Below are 15,521 nucleotides of genomic sequence, written 5' to 3' on the forward strand. Positions count from 1 at the left end.
CCTATATGCTAACAGGCACTCCATAAATGCTGTTGTGAGAAGCCAGTAATAAAGGCACCATAAAATTGCCTATTAGGATTAAATCTAAACCTAGTCAAAACACTTCCTACTGATGTGCCTCATATTTAATCATGGTTGTAAACTATGCATACTTTTAAAGAAAAAAAAAATCACAAAGCAGTGGCCCAATTCTTCTTAAAATTGAGTTCAATATGAAAAATATTTTTTCTGTAATATATAGTATAAAAGCTTCCTTATATTGACAACCATTCTTCCATTCTAGTGATAATTTATTCCTCTATTAGTTTAATATTTGTAAAGGACTTAAGACAGTGCCAAGCACCTACTAAGTACAGATTGTTTCTTAAATAAATATTACTTTTTTCTCTTAAAAAAAAAAGCCACTAAATTAAGACTTAATTTTAAATGCTCCAAGATTCTGTGGAAAAAGTTAATTTCAATTTCTATAAAGTTTTTCAATTGTATTTTAAAGAATCTTGCACTCTGTTGGAGATAGAAGAAAACAGGTGATTGAATTCAAAGCTTTTATTCCACAGGAAATAAGCCAAGACTAAGAGAGAGTAAATGATCTAAGATTATACAGATAGGCAATGACAAGAACTAAGATTAAAGCTAGGCCTCTTATCAAAAAACAAACAAACAAACAAAACCTCAGGTGTTCTGAAATCTGAGAACTTACCAAGTCTTGCTAGGTAGGTAGATGCTAACAGGCATTTGCCTAGTGATTCCTCCCGCTTATAAGGGATGGACCAATGATCAGTCAAAACACGGCTTTCCAGTTCGTATAAGTTTGTTGTAGGGAATTCAATTCCTTCCCCTGAGCAATTTCCATTTTCATCATTCTTCTGACAAAAGGGGATTATGGTTAAAAAAGAAAAAAAAGAGAAAAGAAAAAAAAATTAGTGACTACTTTAAAAAATTTAAATTTAACACAGAACAGGTGCTTAATTAATGGTAGCTATTAATACCAATAATGTGGCTTCCACATTTCTTTCTCATAATCACATCTTTCACCAAGACCATCTCAAGTATTCTCAACTCTTACCATTGTGGCACCCCTGCCCTCAGAAAGTGAGCTCCTCTTATTCTCCCTCTCAGTATGAAGCCTACCTTCACGTACAGCCACCCTATCTTCTCCCCTCCTTTTTCACTGAGGAGATAAATTTCTCCAAAGAGTTACCTGTATTTGTTGTCTCCGCCTCCTCACCACTGACTCACTCCTGACACTACACCACCCAATACGGATTCCAGAGTCCCTACTCTCTCACAGTGGCTATTGTTAAGGTCACCACTGAATATTATATCATTAAATCCCATGAACATGTTTCAGTCCTTATCTTACTTTGCAGGAATATCTGATCTTCTGCCTGCTCCTTCATCTTGATATGTTAGATTTCCTTCCCTTGCATCCCAGGACAGGACACATCCCTGTTCTCCTTTTGTGGGTCTGGCTGGTTCTATTCTCTCACCTCTTCAGGTGCTGGTACAGCCTCCCCTTCCCAAGCCATCACATTATTGGAGTTTCTTCGACCTCAGTGCTATGTTCTCTCTACTCTTCATTGTTTCCCATCCCAGTCAATGGCACCACATTCCTTTAACAGCACAGCCAGAAATCGGGGACTCATTCTTAGAACCTCGTTCTCCCATCTCCACCAGTAAGACCAGGTGACAGACCTCCTAAACTTCTCTCAATGCCATCCTTTTCTTTCCATGTCCACAAAGATGCTGCTATTACTAGCTTCACTTTTCTTCCCTCCTTAACCTACGTAACCCCTATATATACATCCATAACTCTTTCAGAGAAGTCTTTCCACAACTTCTAAACTATGTCAAATTTCTTTAATTATTTTATACTCTTACCATCCTAAACTTCTCCTTCATAGCACTAAAGATATAATTTCACATTTAATTGTGATTTAGTTTATATTCTGTCTCCACTAGACCAAGCTCCATGAGACAGGGACTCCGTCTGTTTTTGACCACTACAGCCTAGTGCCTAACACAAAGTAGGTATGTAATACACACTGTTAAATGGAAAAATAACTCATGCAGACAGGTTTCAATTAATGGGGTAACTGCCAGAGTTTCCATCAGTTCTCACTATGCTAATTTGTAATACAGCAAACTGAACCCCTCCTCCCAGTGTCTAATACCTACTCTAGTTTCTCTAGAAACCTAAATATTTTCACAATTCACTCTATAATTTAATCATTACAAAATAAAACCACTCCATTTAAAAAAAGTCATTTTGGGGGGGGCTGGCCAGGTGGCGCAGCTGGTTAGAGCACGAGCTCTGAGCAACACAATTGCTGGTTCGATTCCCACATGGGCCAGTGAGCTGCGCCCAAGCTGAGCTTTCGCTGAGCTGCCAATGGGCAACCGGGTGGCTTAGCTGGTGAGAGCTTAAGCTCTTAAACAACAAGGTTGACGGTTCAAGTCCCACATGGAATGGTGGGCTGCGCCCCCCATAACTAGATTAAAAATGGTGACTGGACTTGGAGCTGAGCTGCGCCCTCCACAACTAAGACTGAAGGACAACAACTTGACTTGGAGCTGATGGGTCCTGGAAAAACACACTGTTCCCTTCTCCAATTCCCCAACAATGTTCCCTCCCCTAATTACCAATAAAATCTTTATAAAAAAAAAAACCGTCACTTTTAGCCCCAATTAAATAGACAATAAATATAAAGCAGAGATGATAAAAGCATATAGAAGACAATTCTCAGTCCCATATGAATGATATCTAAAGGAATGCAACATGTTACTCTTTTGAGGTTCATGTCTAAACTGGAATGAAAATAAGATAAACACCAGGAAGGTGAAACACTAAAAATGGAATAGAAAACAATGTAAACTGGGGGTGGAGAGGGGGGGGAGGTGGATTAAGTAGGTTTAGAATAATGTATGAGGAAAATTCACTTTTTAAAGTGCAACGCTTTTCAGAAATGCATTTAATTAATAAGTTCTGTAAATCAATTTTACTTAAAGAAACTGAGGCGCTCCAGAGTAAAGATTGAAGACAGTCTCAAAATTGTACACTTGTTAAATGCTTCAATTTATTAACTCAGGATCAAAATAGAATTAAGGCATATAAAAATAAAGTGCAACATAACATAACTTATGAGATGTAGTATTTATTGGGAAATTTTTTTAAGAAGAAGAAGATCTCAAATCAATAATCTAACCACGCACCTTAGGATACTAGGAAAAGAAGATCAAACTAAATCCAAAGCAAGGAAAAGAAAGGAAATAAAGATTAGAGTAGAAATAAATGAAAGAGAGAATAGAAAAACAAGAGACAATAAACAAAACCAAAGGTTGGTTCTTTGAACAGATCAACAAATGGACAAATCTTTAGCTAGACTGACCAAGAAAAAAAGAGAGAAGGCTCAAATTACTAAAATCAGGAATGAAAGAGGGGCTAATAATACAGACCTTACAGAAATAAAGATGATTATAAAGTATACTATCGACAATTGCATGCTAACAAATTAGATAATCTAGATGAAATGTACAAATTTCTAGAAAGATATAAACCATCAAAATAGACTCAAGAAGAAACAGAAAATCTGTATAAACCTATACCAAGTAAACAGAATGCTTTGTAAAAACTTCCCACAAAGGGCCGGCCGGGTGGCGCAGTTGGTTAGAGTGCAAGCTGTGAGCAACAGGGTAATTGGTTCGATTCCCACATGGGCCACTGAGCTGTGCCTGAGCAGAGCTGCTGCTGAACTGCCAACAGGCGGCTGGATGGCTCAGCTGGTGAGAGTGCGTGCTCTTAACAATAAGGTTGCTGGTTGGATTCCCGCATGGGATGGTGGGCTGCACCCCCCCCCCCCAAACTAGATTAAAAGTGATGACTGGACTTGGAGCTTAGCTACGCCCTTCACAACTAAGACTGAAGGACAACAACTTGACTTGGAGCTGATGGATCCTGGAAAAACACAATGTTCCCCTTTCCCAATTCCCTAACACTGTTCCCTTTCCCAATTCCTCCCCCCCCCCCAAAAAAACTTCCCACAAAAAAAAGCCCATAACTAGATACCATTACTGGTGAATTCTACCAAACATTTAAAGAATTAGGGCTCGCCAAGTGGCTCAGTTGGTAAAGAGCTCACTTAAGAGTGCGAGCTCTGAGCAATAACAATTTGACTCCCAGCCCATGCTGAGCTGCCGCTGAGCTGCCAACAGGTGACAGGATGGCTCAGCTAAAAAATAAAAAAAAATAAAAAAAGAATTAAAAAGAGGATCTCAATCCCTCACACTTACCAAAAAAAAAAAAAAAGAAAAGAAAAGGAGGGGACACTTATTGACTTATTTTACGATGTCAGTATTAACCTCGTATTAAAACCAGACACAACATTTCACATACATTAGGATGGCTACTATAAAAAATACAGAAAATAAGTGTTGACAAGAATGTAGGGAAACTGGAGCTTTTGTGCACTGCTGGTAGAAATGTAAAATAATGTAGCCATAGTGAAAACTGGTATAGCAGTTCTTAAAAATTAAATATAGAATTATTAATACCACATGATCCAGCAGTTCTACTTCTGGATATATATCCAAAAGAACTGAATACAGGGATATGAACAGATACACGAACACCCATGGTTATAGTAGCATTATTTGTAATAGCCAAAAGGTAGAAGCGACTCAAGTGCCCATCAAAAGATGAATGAATAAACAAAATATGATATATACATACAATAGAATATTATTCAGCCTTTAAAGAGAAATTCTGATACATGCTATAATATGCAGGAACCTTGAATTATGCTAAGTGAAATAAGCCAGTCACAAAAGAACAACTATTGTATGACTCCACTTACATGAGGTACCTATAGTAGTCACAGAGACAGAAAGCAGAACTGTGGTTGCTGAGTTCAGCAAGGATGCAGAATATAATAATATATAAAATTCAACAGTATTTCTATACACTAACAGTAAACAACCCTAAAGTAAAATTAAGAAAATTCCATTTACAATAACATAAAAAAATACTTAAGAAGTGTAAAACTTGCACATTAAAAACTACAAAATACTATGGAAAGAAATTAAAGAAGACCTATATAAATGAAAAGACATCTCATGTTCCTGGACTGGAATTGAATAATTTTACCATGGCAATACTCCCCAAAATGGTCTACAGAGTCAATGTAATCAGTGTCAAAATTCCCCCTGGCTTCTTTGCAAAAAAAGACAAGCTGACTCAAAAACTCACATAGAAATGCAAGGAATCCTGAATAGTCAAAATAATCTTGAAAAAGAAGAATAAAGTTTGAGTATTCACACTTCCCACTTTCAAAACTTACTAAAAAGCTCTAGTAATCAAGACAATGGCATAAAGATAAACATACAGAACAATGGAACTGAACTGAGATTTCATTAATAAACCCTTATATTTGTGGTCAATTGATTTTAAATAAGGGTAACAAAACAATTTAGTTATTCCTTGACAATGGCATAAAAGCAATTCAATGGAGGAGGGTTAAATTAGTCTTTTCAACAAATGGTGCTGAGACAACTGAATAAATATACAAGCAAAAGAATGAAATTGGACCTGTATCTCACTCATAACATGTACAAAAAATAACTCAAAACGTAACACTGGAGTAAATCTACATGACCTTGGAATAGACAAGTATTTCAATACCAAAAAACACAACAAAAAAAGAAATTTTGAACTTCATCAAAATGATAAACTTGTGTGCATCAAAGAACATCATTAAGAAAGTGAAAAGACAATCAGAGTATGGAAGAAAATATTTGAAAGTTTATATCTGATAACAGACTTTTATCTAGAACATAAAAGAACTCTTACAACTCAACAATAAAAAGGCAAATAACCCAATAAAAATGGGCAAAGGATTTGAATGGACATTTCTCCAAAGAAAATATAGGCCAACAAGTAGCACATGAAAGATTCTCAGCATCAGTGGTCATCAGGCAAATGCAAATCAAAGCCACTTCACACATACTAGAACGGCTAAAATAAAGGTAATAACAAGTACTGGTGAGAATGTGGAGAAACTGGAACCTTCATACATTGCTGGCTGCATTATAAAATGGTATAATGTCTTTGCAAGACTTTGGCAGTTCCTCAAAAGTTAATGTGAGTTACCAATTGAACACAGCAATTCTATTTGTATATATACCTACGAGATACACCCAAGAGAAATAAAACATATGTCCACACAAAAACTTGTACATGAGTGTTCACAGCAGCATTACTGATGATAAGTAAAAAAGTGGTAAAAACCCTAATGTCCATCAAAGCTAATGAATGAATAAATAAAATGTGGTCTATATCCATATAATGAAATGTTTAACCCCCAAAATGAATGAAGTACTGACATGCTATATAACATGAATGAACTTCAGAAACATTATGCTAAGTAAAAGAAGCCAAACAAAAGGCCACAGATCATGATTCTATTTATGAAATGGCTCAAATAGGAGAAATCCATCCACATCGAAAGTATATTAGTGGTTGCTAGAGGATGGAATGAGGAAGAAAAGGAGTGTGGCTGTTAATGAATACAAGGTTTCTTTTGGGGTGATAAAAATATTCTAAAATTAAAGAGTGGTGATGGTTGCACACCTCTATGAATGCGCACTTTAAAAGGGTGAACTCTGGTATGTGACTTATAGCTCAATAAAACTGTTATTTTAAAAAGTCAATTAACAAAAATGAGTTCAATGATTATAGTCACTAAACATAACTGAGTATATAAACATCATATCTAAGAATTTCAAAACAGAGTAATTATCTATAATAAAAATGATAACACACGTCCATTAGACAGTTTTAAAACATCAATTTAAAAAGCTATATGCTTAAGACCTATGATGAAAAATCTCATGCTGCTTCCTTAAAAAGGTATGTTTAAGACCTAAAAGTGAAAACTCTCATTCTTGGTCTTGAAAATGGAGGGAATGGACATGGTGTACACCAGGGTTAATGAATGATACACAGCAGCATTACATTTTAAGGAATATGCTGCCAATACAAAAAGATAGAGAATCACAGAGGAGAAAATAGTGACATGAACCCATATTTAAGTTGGATTAATATTCTGAGTCATCACTTTGAGTAGAGCCTGTCCTTGGCAAAAATTACATATTGAGCAACAGAATACACACAAAGCAGCTCAGAATTGTTCTACTGCAAAATAGTTCCCAACAGACATAAGGTATTGGGCTTTTAATATGAACTCTGGAGTGTAGTATTTTCCAATTAGATGCCAAATCCAAATGATACCCAAGTAACGGTTAATGATCTCTGAGTCTAAATTGATTAGAAATACATTTATCAAAAAGCTCAGTATGTTTTAGACAAGGTGCTTAGCCTTGGGGGCAGAGATAAAGAGCAAGACAATGGGAACACAGAAAAGGGGGGAGCCAAGCCAGCTTGCGGCTGCTGTGTAAGCATGCACATTGGGGATGAGTGTGCATGTAATTAAAGAAGTTTAAGGGAAACAACATTCAAGGCAGAGGGTTACAGAGCGCATTATTTCAAAACCAGTATTACTTTATCATTCAAGTATATTAAGTAATAAAACCTCAACATTGTCAGCTTTTTTTTTTTTTGACTACTTAAGGGAATGTCTTTACTTTTTATTGACAGTCCATCAATTTCATTTAAAATTTTTAAATAATTAAAAAAATGTTTAACAATTTTAATGTAAATTCAGCATTTGTTAGAGATGCACAATACTATAGCTAAGGCAGAAGAGAAATGATCTCACAAACAACTCTTGAATGCCACTTTTAACCTGAAAAATTTCTAATGACACTGAATCCTGTATATTTGGTCATCCAAGAAAAATAACAGATAAGCTAATGTGTTAAATTATGATTTCTCCATTAGCCAGTTTAGGATTCAAATCAAAACAGTTAACATTGTTGGATACATAATTTAGGCTATTTACTAAATATGTAATCTTACTTATGCCCATAGACCAAAACAAAAAACAAAAAACCATAAACAAGGCCTCTGTAACTACCATAATACTTGATAGTGTCATAAACATGCTAGGAAATCAGCTAGTTGTGATTATAACTTCACTTACTGGCACCTATTCAGGATAAGGCTTACTACTTATTTACCAAAAAGGGTAACAGTACTTTTAGTTGTTGGAAATGAAGTTCTTCATGGAATTGATAAATGCTGTAAAGTGTGGCTCTACCCCCACAGAGTTTAGCACAGATCTTTAGATTTAACATGTAGATTATTTTGGCAAAAATATTTTTCTGCACTATATCTTTTATATTTATAATTAGGCATGTTCATATATGTCACTACACATATCCAAAACTTGCTTGTGTGAAAAATGCAGATGAACAAATGTAAATTCAGGCAATATCTTAACTGTAAGCTGAATACACAAAATAATTTACTTAATTCACCTTTGCAAATGAGCTTTAAAATATCATCGCATAAGCTTTTAAGTTAGTAATCAAGTTTAATATTTATTTAGAAAATTATCTTCACTGAGTTTTAAAAAAGAAAACCAACCCTTTGCTCTTGAATTCCACAACAAAATATTAATAAAATGTAAGCCTTTAGTTTGAAGAAGCAAAACCTACTCGGATGGGTACTGCCTGTTAGTTTAGATAAGCTCCTGTCTGCCCACTGACTCAACAAATACAGATTAAGAAAATTATTCAGCCTAAGGGATAAGAAACTGCCAATGCTGCTTCAAGTTTATTTTAATCTAAATTCAATTATTGAACTATTTTATTAGCTAACAATGTACTTAAAAGAGCTTCTAAATTTCTGACTAATGCACAGAAAAATTTAGATGCCAAATTGATTTCCCCATGATTTTAAATGGATTTGTCTATTACCTAAAATAAACAATTAGTACCATATATATCAAGTGCTTGAGGAAAAATATGAACATTTAATTCCAAGTCATTAATTTATAATATTTTTCATTAAATCTTGAAATTGTCTTATTTATGAAATATTTTTCAAAGCAATTCAGAGACAGTTATATGTAGATCTGATATTCCTTCTGTTATTTAAGACTAGAGAACATGATTCCTAAAATACTGCTTCCTGGAAAAAGGAGACATGATGGACAAGTGCAGCAGTCCCAAGCTACTAATATAATATACACTGTGTCTCAAGTCTGTTTACAAATTGTTTTCTTGGAATTCATATTCATTCCACGTTATAAGTAGTAGATGATTTCCTAAATTTGCCACAAAAGTTGATTATTACTTCTGGTCCCTTTCTTTCATAATTCTTGGTGGTTATGCATGTATTTACAATATACAAAGATCAAGGTTTTCATGAGAAGTTGTCTTATAATTCCAAGGTGATATCTTACATATAGAATTTATCCTTTCATTTATATTTAAGATTTGGGACTTACAGATCATTGATGCCAGGAACAAAAGGTAGGTAGCTGCAGTTGGACCTTCAGTTTCAACAGCAGGAAGGACAGATGGTAAAAGGAATTTAGATACATTCAGATGAGAAAAATGAGTGAGTGGCAAGAGGAGAACTAATTGAGTACTTAGCTGCTATGCATCAGGAACTGTGCCAAACTCCACGAGGCAAGAATCACCCTCTTCATTTTTCATATGGGCAAAGGAGCCTCAAATAAGACAGGTTACTCACTCAAAGTCATATTTCTTATGATGTCTTGTCTAACACCAACAGACATTCATATGTTCAGCATGGGATGAGACTTCAAGCCAAGGTTTCGCCAAATCTCAGGTTCTAGATTAATATCTGGAGGTATTCCATTCCTCCTAAAATTGATAGAATGGCAAAGCCCCAAAAGGAACCACTCCAGAATGGAGGTAAAATGTTTTCATAAAAAAAACCAATCAAGCAAACAAACAAAAAACTTAAATTACGTACCCTAAACCAAGATTTGAGTAGGAAAGGACTGATTATCAATTAGAACTTCTTTTTCTTCCAAAGTACTAGTATTTCTTAATCCACTGACATTCCTAAAATTCTAGACAGTTATCCGGCATAAGCAATTACCTTTTATTCTTAAATTTTATTAAACTTTCCTTTACTATAATTCCTATAAAGGTTGATTGTCACTACCACTTGCTAGCTGTGACCTTGAATAAGCTTCTTAACCTTTCTACGTGCCTTTGTTTTCTCAACAAAAAATAGAGAATACTGTTTAGTTTGCAGGATTAACGTGCAGATGAGAGATAATCCATGTAGACAGCCACCTACAGCAAACAGGCACATCATAAACAGTAGCCCAGACCCCTTCCAGCTTCAGATGGGTGTTTCTATCTCCCCGCCAGACCCAACCTCAGTGCCCTAAAGGCACTTCAAATTTATCCCATCCACAAAGAACTCAGTGTTGTTCTGATTCACATCAGTTTCTTCTCTAACATTCCTAATCTCTGAAGCTTTCTGAGTCATCTTCCCAACTAGTTGGTCACCATACCACAACCAATGATTCGACCTCAAAAATTTTTCCTGGAAAGTCTCTTCTAGCCAACCGCCGCCTCATGAGTAGCTGAGGTCCTGGATGTGTGTTGCTTAGACAGATGCTACACTCATACAACTGCCGTCCCTGCCACCATTCTATGCCCACTCCTGGGCCCCTTCCAAAATGCCACCAGAGTAATCTTCCTTTAAAACACAAAAACTAAACCAAACCCAAAACAAGGAATATGATCCTATCACTCGCTGGCTCAGAAACTTCATTAGGTCCCAGCTGCTTATAGGTGTCTAGAAAATAAAAGTTAAGTTTTCTGCACAGGCATGCATGGCTCTTCACCAATTGACCACAAGCTACAAACAACCTCACTGAGCTTCTCAGGCCCCTGAGTATACAAGGCCTTGTCATGAAGCCATGCACAGCTCTATGCTGTTTCCTCTGCATATAGCTAGAATGCCCTTACTCAACCTAATAAATTACTGCTTGTTCTTTGCCATAGACTGAATGCTTGTGTCCCCCTAAAGTTCTTATGATGAAACTTAATCCCCAATGTGATGGTATTTGGAGATGGGGACTTTGGGAGGTGATTATGTCATGAGAACTCTGCTCTGACAAAAGAGATCACAGAGAGCTCCCTTACGCCTACTACCACCATGTGAGGTATAGTGAGAAAACCGCTGTCTATGAACCAGGTAGTGAGTCCTCACCAGAGGCTCAATTGGCCAGGGCTTTGACCTTCCATTTCCTGGCCTCCAGAACTGTGAGAAATAAATGTGTGTTGTTTAGAGGCCACCCAGTCTATGGTATTTTGTTACAGTACCCCAAACAGACTCAAAACCAGTTCAAATTTTATCTCTTCAACAAAATGTTCAAGATTCCTTTTTGCAAAGTAAGGTATTTTGTCCTTTATTTTTATACAGAATTCTCCTTCAGTATTTTCCAGCAGCTGTGAGTACCTTCATGAATAAAACACATTCTGCCACTGAAGCTTGGAGACACACTACCTACTGCAGAAGACAAATAACCAATTACAACTGCTTGTAAGGAGCTTGCTATAATAACAGTGCTATGAAAGTATATAATAAGGGAAACCCTTATTCAACCTTAAAAAGGAAGGAAATCTTGTCACCTGCGACAACATGGATGAACCTTTAGGCCATTATGCTAAGTGAAATAAGCCAGTCACAAAATGACAAATACTGTATGATTCCACTTATACAAGGTATCCAAAGTAGTCCAATTCACAGACACAAAGTAGGATGGTGGTTAGCAAGGGCTGGGGGAAGGGAAAAATGGGGAGTTGTTTAATGGGTACAGAGTTTTAGTTTTCCAAGACAAAGTTCTGGAAATTTGTTTCACAACAATATTGAACTGTACACTCATAAATGGTTATGGCAATCAATTTTATGTTATGTGTTTTTAAACACAATTAAAAAAAAAGAAGAAGAAGAAGAAGAAGGGGACCCGGCCTAATCATGGTCAAAGGTAGTCTAAATGAAATGACATTTAAGCTAAGACCTAAGTAAGCATCTAGCTTCTTCACTGTAACTTCAAATACACGGTTAATTCTCAATCCTCAGCGTACCTAGCCCATCAAGCAACATCTAACACAGCTGACCACTCCCTCCTGCTTTAAGCACCTCCTTCACTTGGCTTCCGGGACGATTCCTAGCCTGGCCCTCTCACCTTCACAAGACACTCCGCAATCTCCCTTGCTGGTTCCTTCCTATCAACCCAGTCTCTAAACACCCTGGAGTACCTTGGAGCCCAGTTCTCAGACCTCTTCTTATACATATGCACTCCCCTGTGGTTTCATTCAGTGGAATTTAATGCAGTGTTTCTCAACTTTGCTTTTATTATTACTCCTTGAAGGAGGCTTTTAAACATTTCCCCCCCCCCCTCAATCATCCCATCTCCATTAGTTAAATACTAAAGAATAAGATTGTGTTGGGTAAGGTTGAGTTTTGAAGCAAACCATTATAATATTTAAAAAATGTTTTCACCCCTCCCCAAGAACCAATTTTTGCCCTCTTTTGGAGTGCTATTGGCCCTGTTGAGAATGCATAGTTTAATGGTTTAAATGCCATCTCTAAGCTAAAGGCCCTCACATTTTAGTTCTTAACTCTTCCCTAGGCTCCACACATCTATCCAACTTCCTCTGACATCTCCACTAGGATATTTAATAGGTATCTTAAATTAACACATCCAAAAACAAACTCAAGACTTTTCAACCAGGTCATGTTACCTCCCTGTTCAGACCCTCTGTCTGCTTTCCTCATTCTGACAAAAAGACATCACTGCAGTTGCCTACAAGGCCCTAGTGAGGAGCTACCCTCTCCTTCACCTCTGACCTCGTCTCCTACTTTTCCCTTCCTTTCCTAAGCTCCGGCCATATTGGCCTCCCTGCTGCTTCTCAAAAGGGCCAGCCCTACTCTACCCAGGGCCGTTGCATTAGGTGTTTCTTCCATTTGCGCAGGAGTCAGCGAAGTACAGCCCACAGTTTCTTTTTTGTAAATAAAGTTTTCCTGGGTCACAGACCCACTGATTAGTTTGAGTAGTCTAAGGCTGCCCCTGCACTACAGTAGCAGAGCTGAGTAGCTGCAACAGACTATATGGCCTGAAAAGCCTAAAGTACAAAGGGTGCCAAAAAAGTGCATACACATTTTAAAAAGGGAAAAAACTGTATTAAAATTGTAATAGTCCATATATAACAATAACAAAAGATACATACAAGTCACGTATACATTTTTTTTTGGAACCCCCGGTATTTACCATTTGGTCCTTTATAAAAAAAGTTTGCCAACCCCTGACTTAGAGCGCTTTCCCCTCAGATAACCATGCACTTTGCTCCCTCACTTTCTTCAGGTTTTTGCTCAAATAGGACCTTATCAGTGAAGCCTTAAAAAACAGCCCTGTCATGGCCCCCTAGTCTAGTATGCTCTTCCCCCCATTTCCTGATTTGTCTTTTTCTAGAGCACTTATTATCTGACATTCCATAGTCAACTTATTTATCTTGTTTGTTGTCTCCCCTAACCTAGAATACAAGCTCAACCAGAGCAAAGTATTTGTTTTGTTTATTGCATTATCTCCAATAGTCCCTGATACAGAGTAGGTACTCAATAAATAGCTGATGAATCAATGAATGGACATTAAGCACCTAATAAATACTTATGAAAAGGAAGAGAAGGGGAAGGGATTCTAGGTACAGAGAACTACATATGTGAGGGTCTGCCACCAAAGAGACAGCATGACATATGTGTATTTAAAGCACTTTCTTCTATCTCCATGACATCAAATACTGAGTGGCATTAAACTTTATCTGTTTACAGGTTTGGCTCCCCAACTAGATTGTGTTATTCAATGAGAGGAGCTGTATCTAATTCTCTATTCTACTTCGGTGTCTAAACTTTTATCTGATACCTAAATCCTTTCTAATATCTCCAGAAATATTCCAGAACCTCTGCCTAAATATGTTTAGTGATCAAGAGCTTATTACATTTTGAGATTGCCTGCTCCTTTTTTTGCAGATAAAAATTCAAATGAAATCTCTCTTCATTAGTTGTACGATTTTAGACCAAGGTATCTTAACCTTGACATTACTGACATTTTTAGGCTGGATAACTCTTCATTTAGCAGCACTCCTAGCTAAGATAAGACTTGATATCTCCATACTTTAGTTTCATATATAAATAAAAGATCATCAGATTAAAGATAATTGAAAGTGCAGTCTTATTAAGGGGAACAAATTATGTCGTGAGAGAAGCTAGTATTTTTGTTCACTTTTCCTTATTACCTTAATAGATAATGATAAAATGTCCTTGTATAATTTAAATGATTCAATTATATAATCTTTTGGAAAAACATGAAAATTGAGGTGTTTTAAAAAATGTATCAAAAGACTAAAAAGATGTAAAGACTATTCTAGAATCTACATTAAAGGGGCATGATAATCAAATGCAGTGCATAATCTTTGATCAATGTCGGATTATTTTTTTTTAATATCTATAAAAAGTATTTTGGTACAAGTGGGAAACTCTGAATATGGACTAAATAATAGAGAATAGTAATCTATCCTTTGGTGAGAGAACAGTATTGTGGTTCTGTAGGAAAATATCTTTGTTCTTAGGAGATTCATACTGAAGTATTTAGGGGTCAAGTGCCATGATGTTTGCAACTTATTTTCAAAAGGGTAAAAACGAAAGTGAGAGAAAGTGAGAGAGAGAGAGAGAGAGAGAGAGAGAGAGAGAGAGAGAGAGAGAGAGAGAGAGAGAGAGAGAGAGAGGGAAGCTTTAGAGACAGAGGAGAGATAAAACATGACAAAATGTTTGCAAGTGTTGAATCATGGTGAAGGGTATGCAAATATTCTTTGTGCTATTCTTTTAACTTTCCTATAGGTTGGTAATTGTTCAAGATAAAAACTTGGGAAAAATGTATCTAGCATACAAATTAAATTACATCCGCACTGGATTTGCAGTGACCACAGCACACACACATACCTTTTCTAGCACTTCATGAAGTACTTTACTCAATACGCCCCACTCTGTCAGAATCTCCTGGGATAGTTGGAGGTCCTGTCGGGGACAAGCTGTTCTGAAAAAGCAACCCAAGTGATTCTGATCTGGTGCTGGCCATCGCTACCCACTCTTCAGAACCACTGCAATAGGCTATGAACTCCTTAAATGCAGGGACTGTCTTAGCAGCCAGAGGCCAGGCCAGAGGCAAAGGCGTTCAGTAAATACTTGTTCAGTGTTGAACAAATGGCTCCCATACTACTGTTGCCTTTCTCCTCCTACTTCTCCTCCACACACTTTTTTTTTAACACTGGGGTGAGAAAGGAGGGGTCAAAAAAATCAAGTGTCTCAATAGCTTTACTTCAAAATAAACTCACTTGGATTAACGGTAAAATCATTAATCGTTATTATAGTGATAAACGAAACAAACTGGACAATCCAAAACAAAACAGACACTAAAAATCAGTTTCCTGTTTTAAATACACTGTAGCATGTTTTCTTTTTCTTCTCCAGGAATGACAATCGCTGCAAATAATCTCCTTACTGAAGTATAGCTCTA

The 15,521-nt window shown here is 36.6% G+C and overlaps 1 protein-coding gene across 1 annotated transcript in view; it reads right to left on the minus strand.

Moving 5' to 3' along the window:
* The window catches only part of USP24 (ubiquitin specific peptidase 24), a 134,761-nt gene that overhangs the window by 108,124 nt on the left and 11,116 nt on the right, over positions 1-15,521 (minus strand). The window contains exons 2-3 of the mRNA XM_019625979.1: positions 663-866; positions 380-385 (exon numbers count right to left, since the gene is read on the minus strand). Of these exons, the coding sequence (XP_019481524.1) occupies positions 380-385; positions 663-866 (210 nt within the window). The remainder of the gene's footprint in view (positions 1-379; positions 386-662; positions 867-15,521) is intronic.

The sequence above is a fragment of the Hipposideros armiger genome, unplaced genomic scaffold, assembly GCF_001890085.2.
Source record: "Hipposideros armiger isolate ML-2016 unplaced genomic scaffold, ASM189008v1 scaffold_647, whole genome shotgun sequence".
Classification (NCBI taxonomy): Eukaryota; Metazoa; Chordata; class Mammalia; order Chiroptera; family Hipposideridae; genus Hipposideros; species Hipposideros armiger.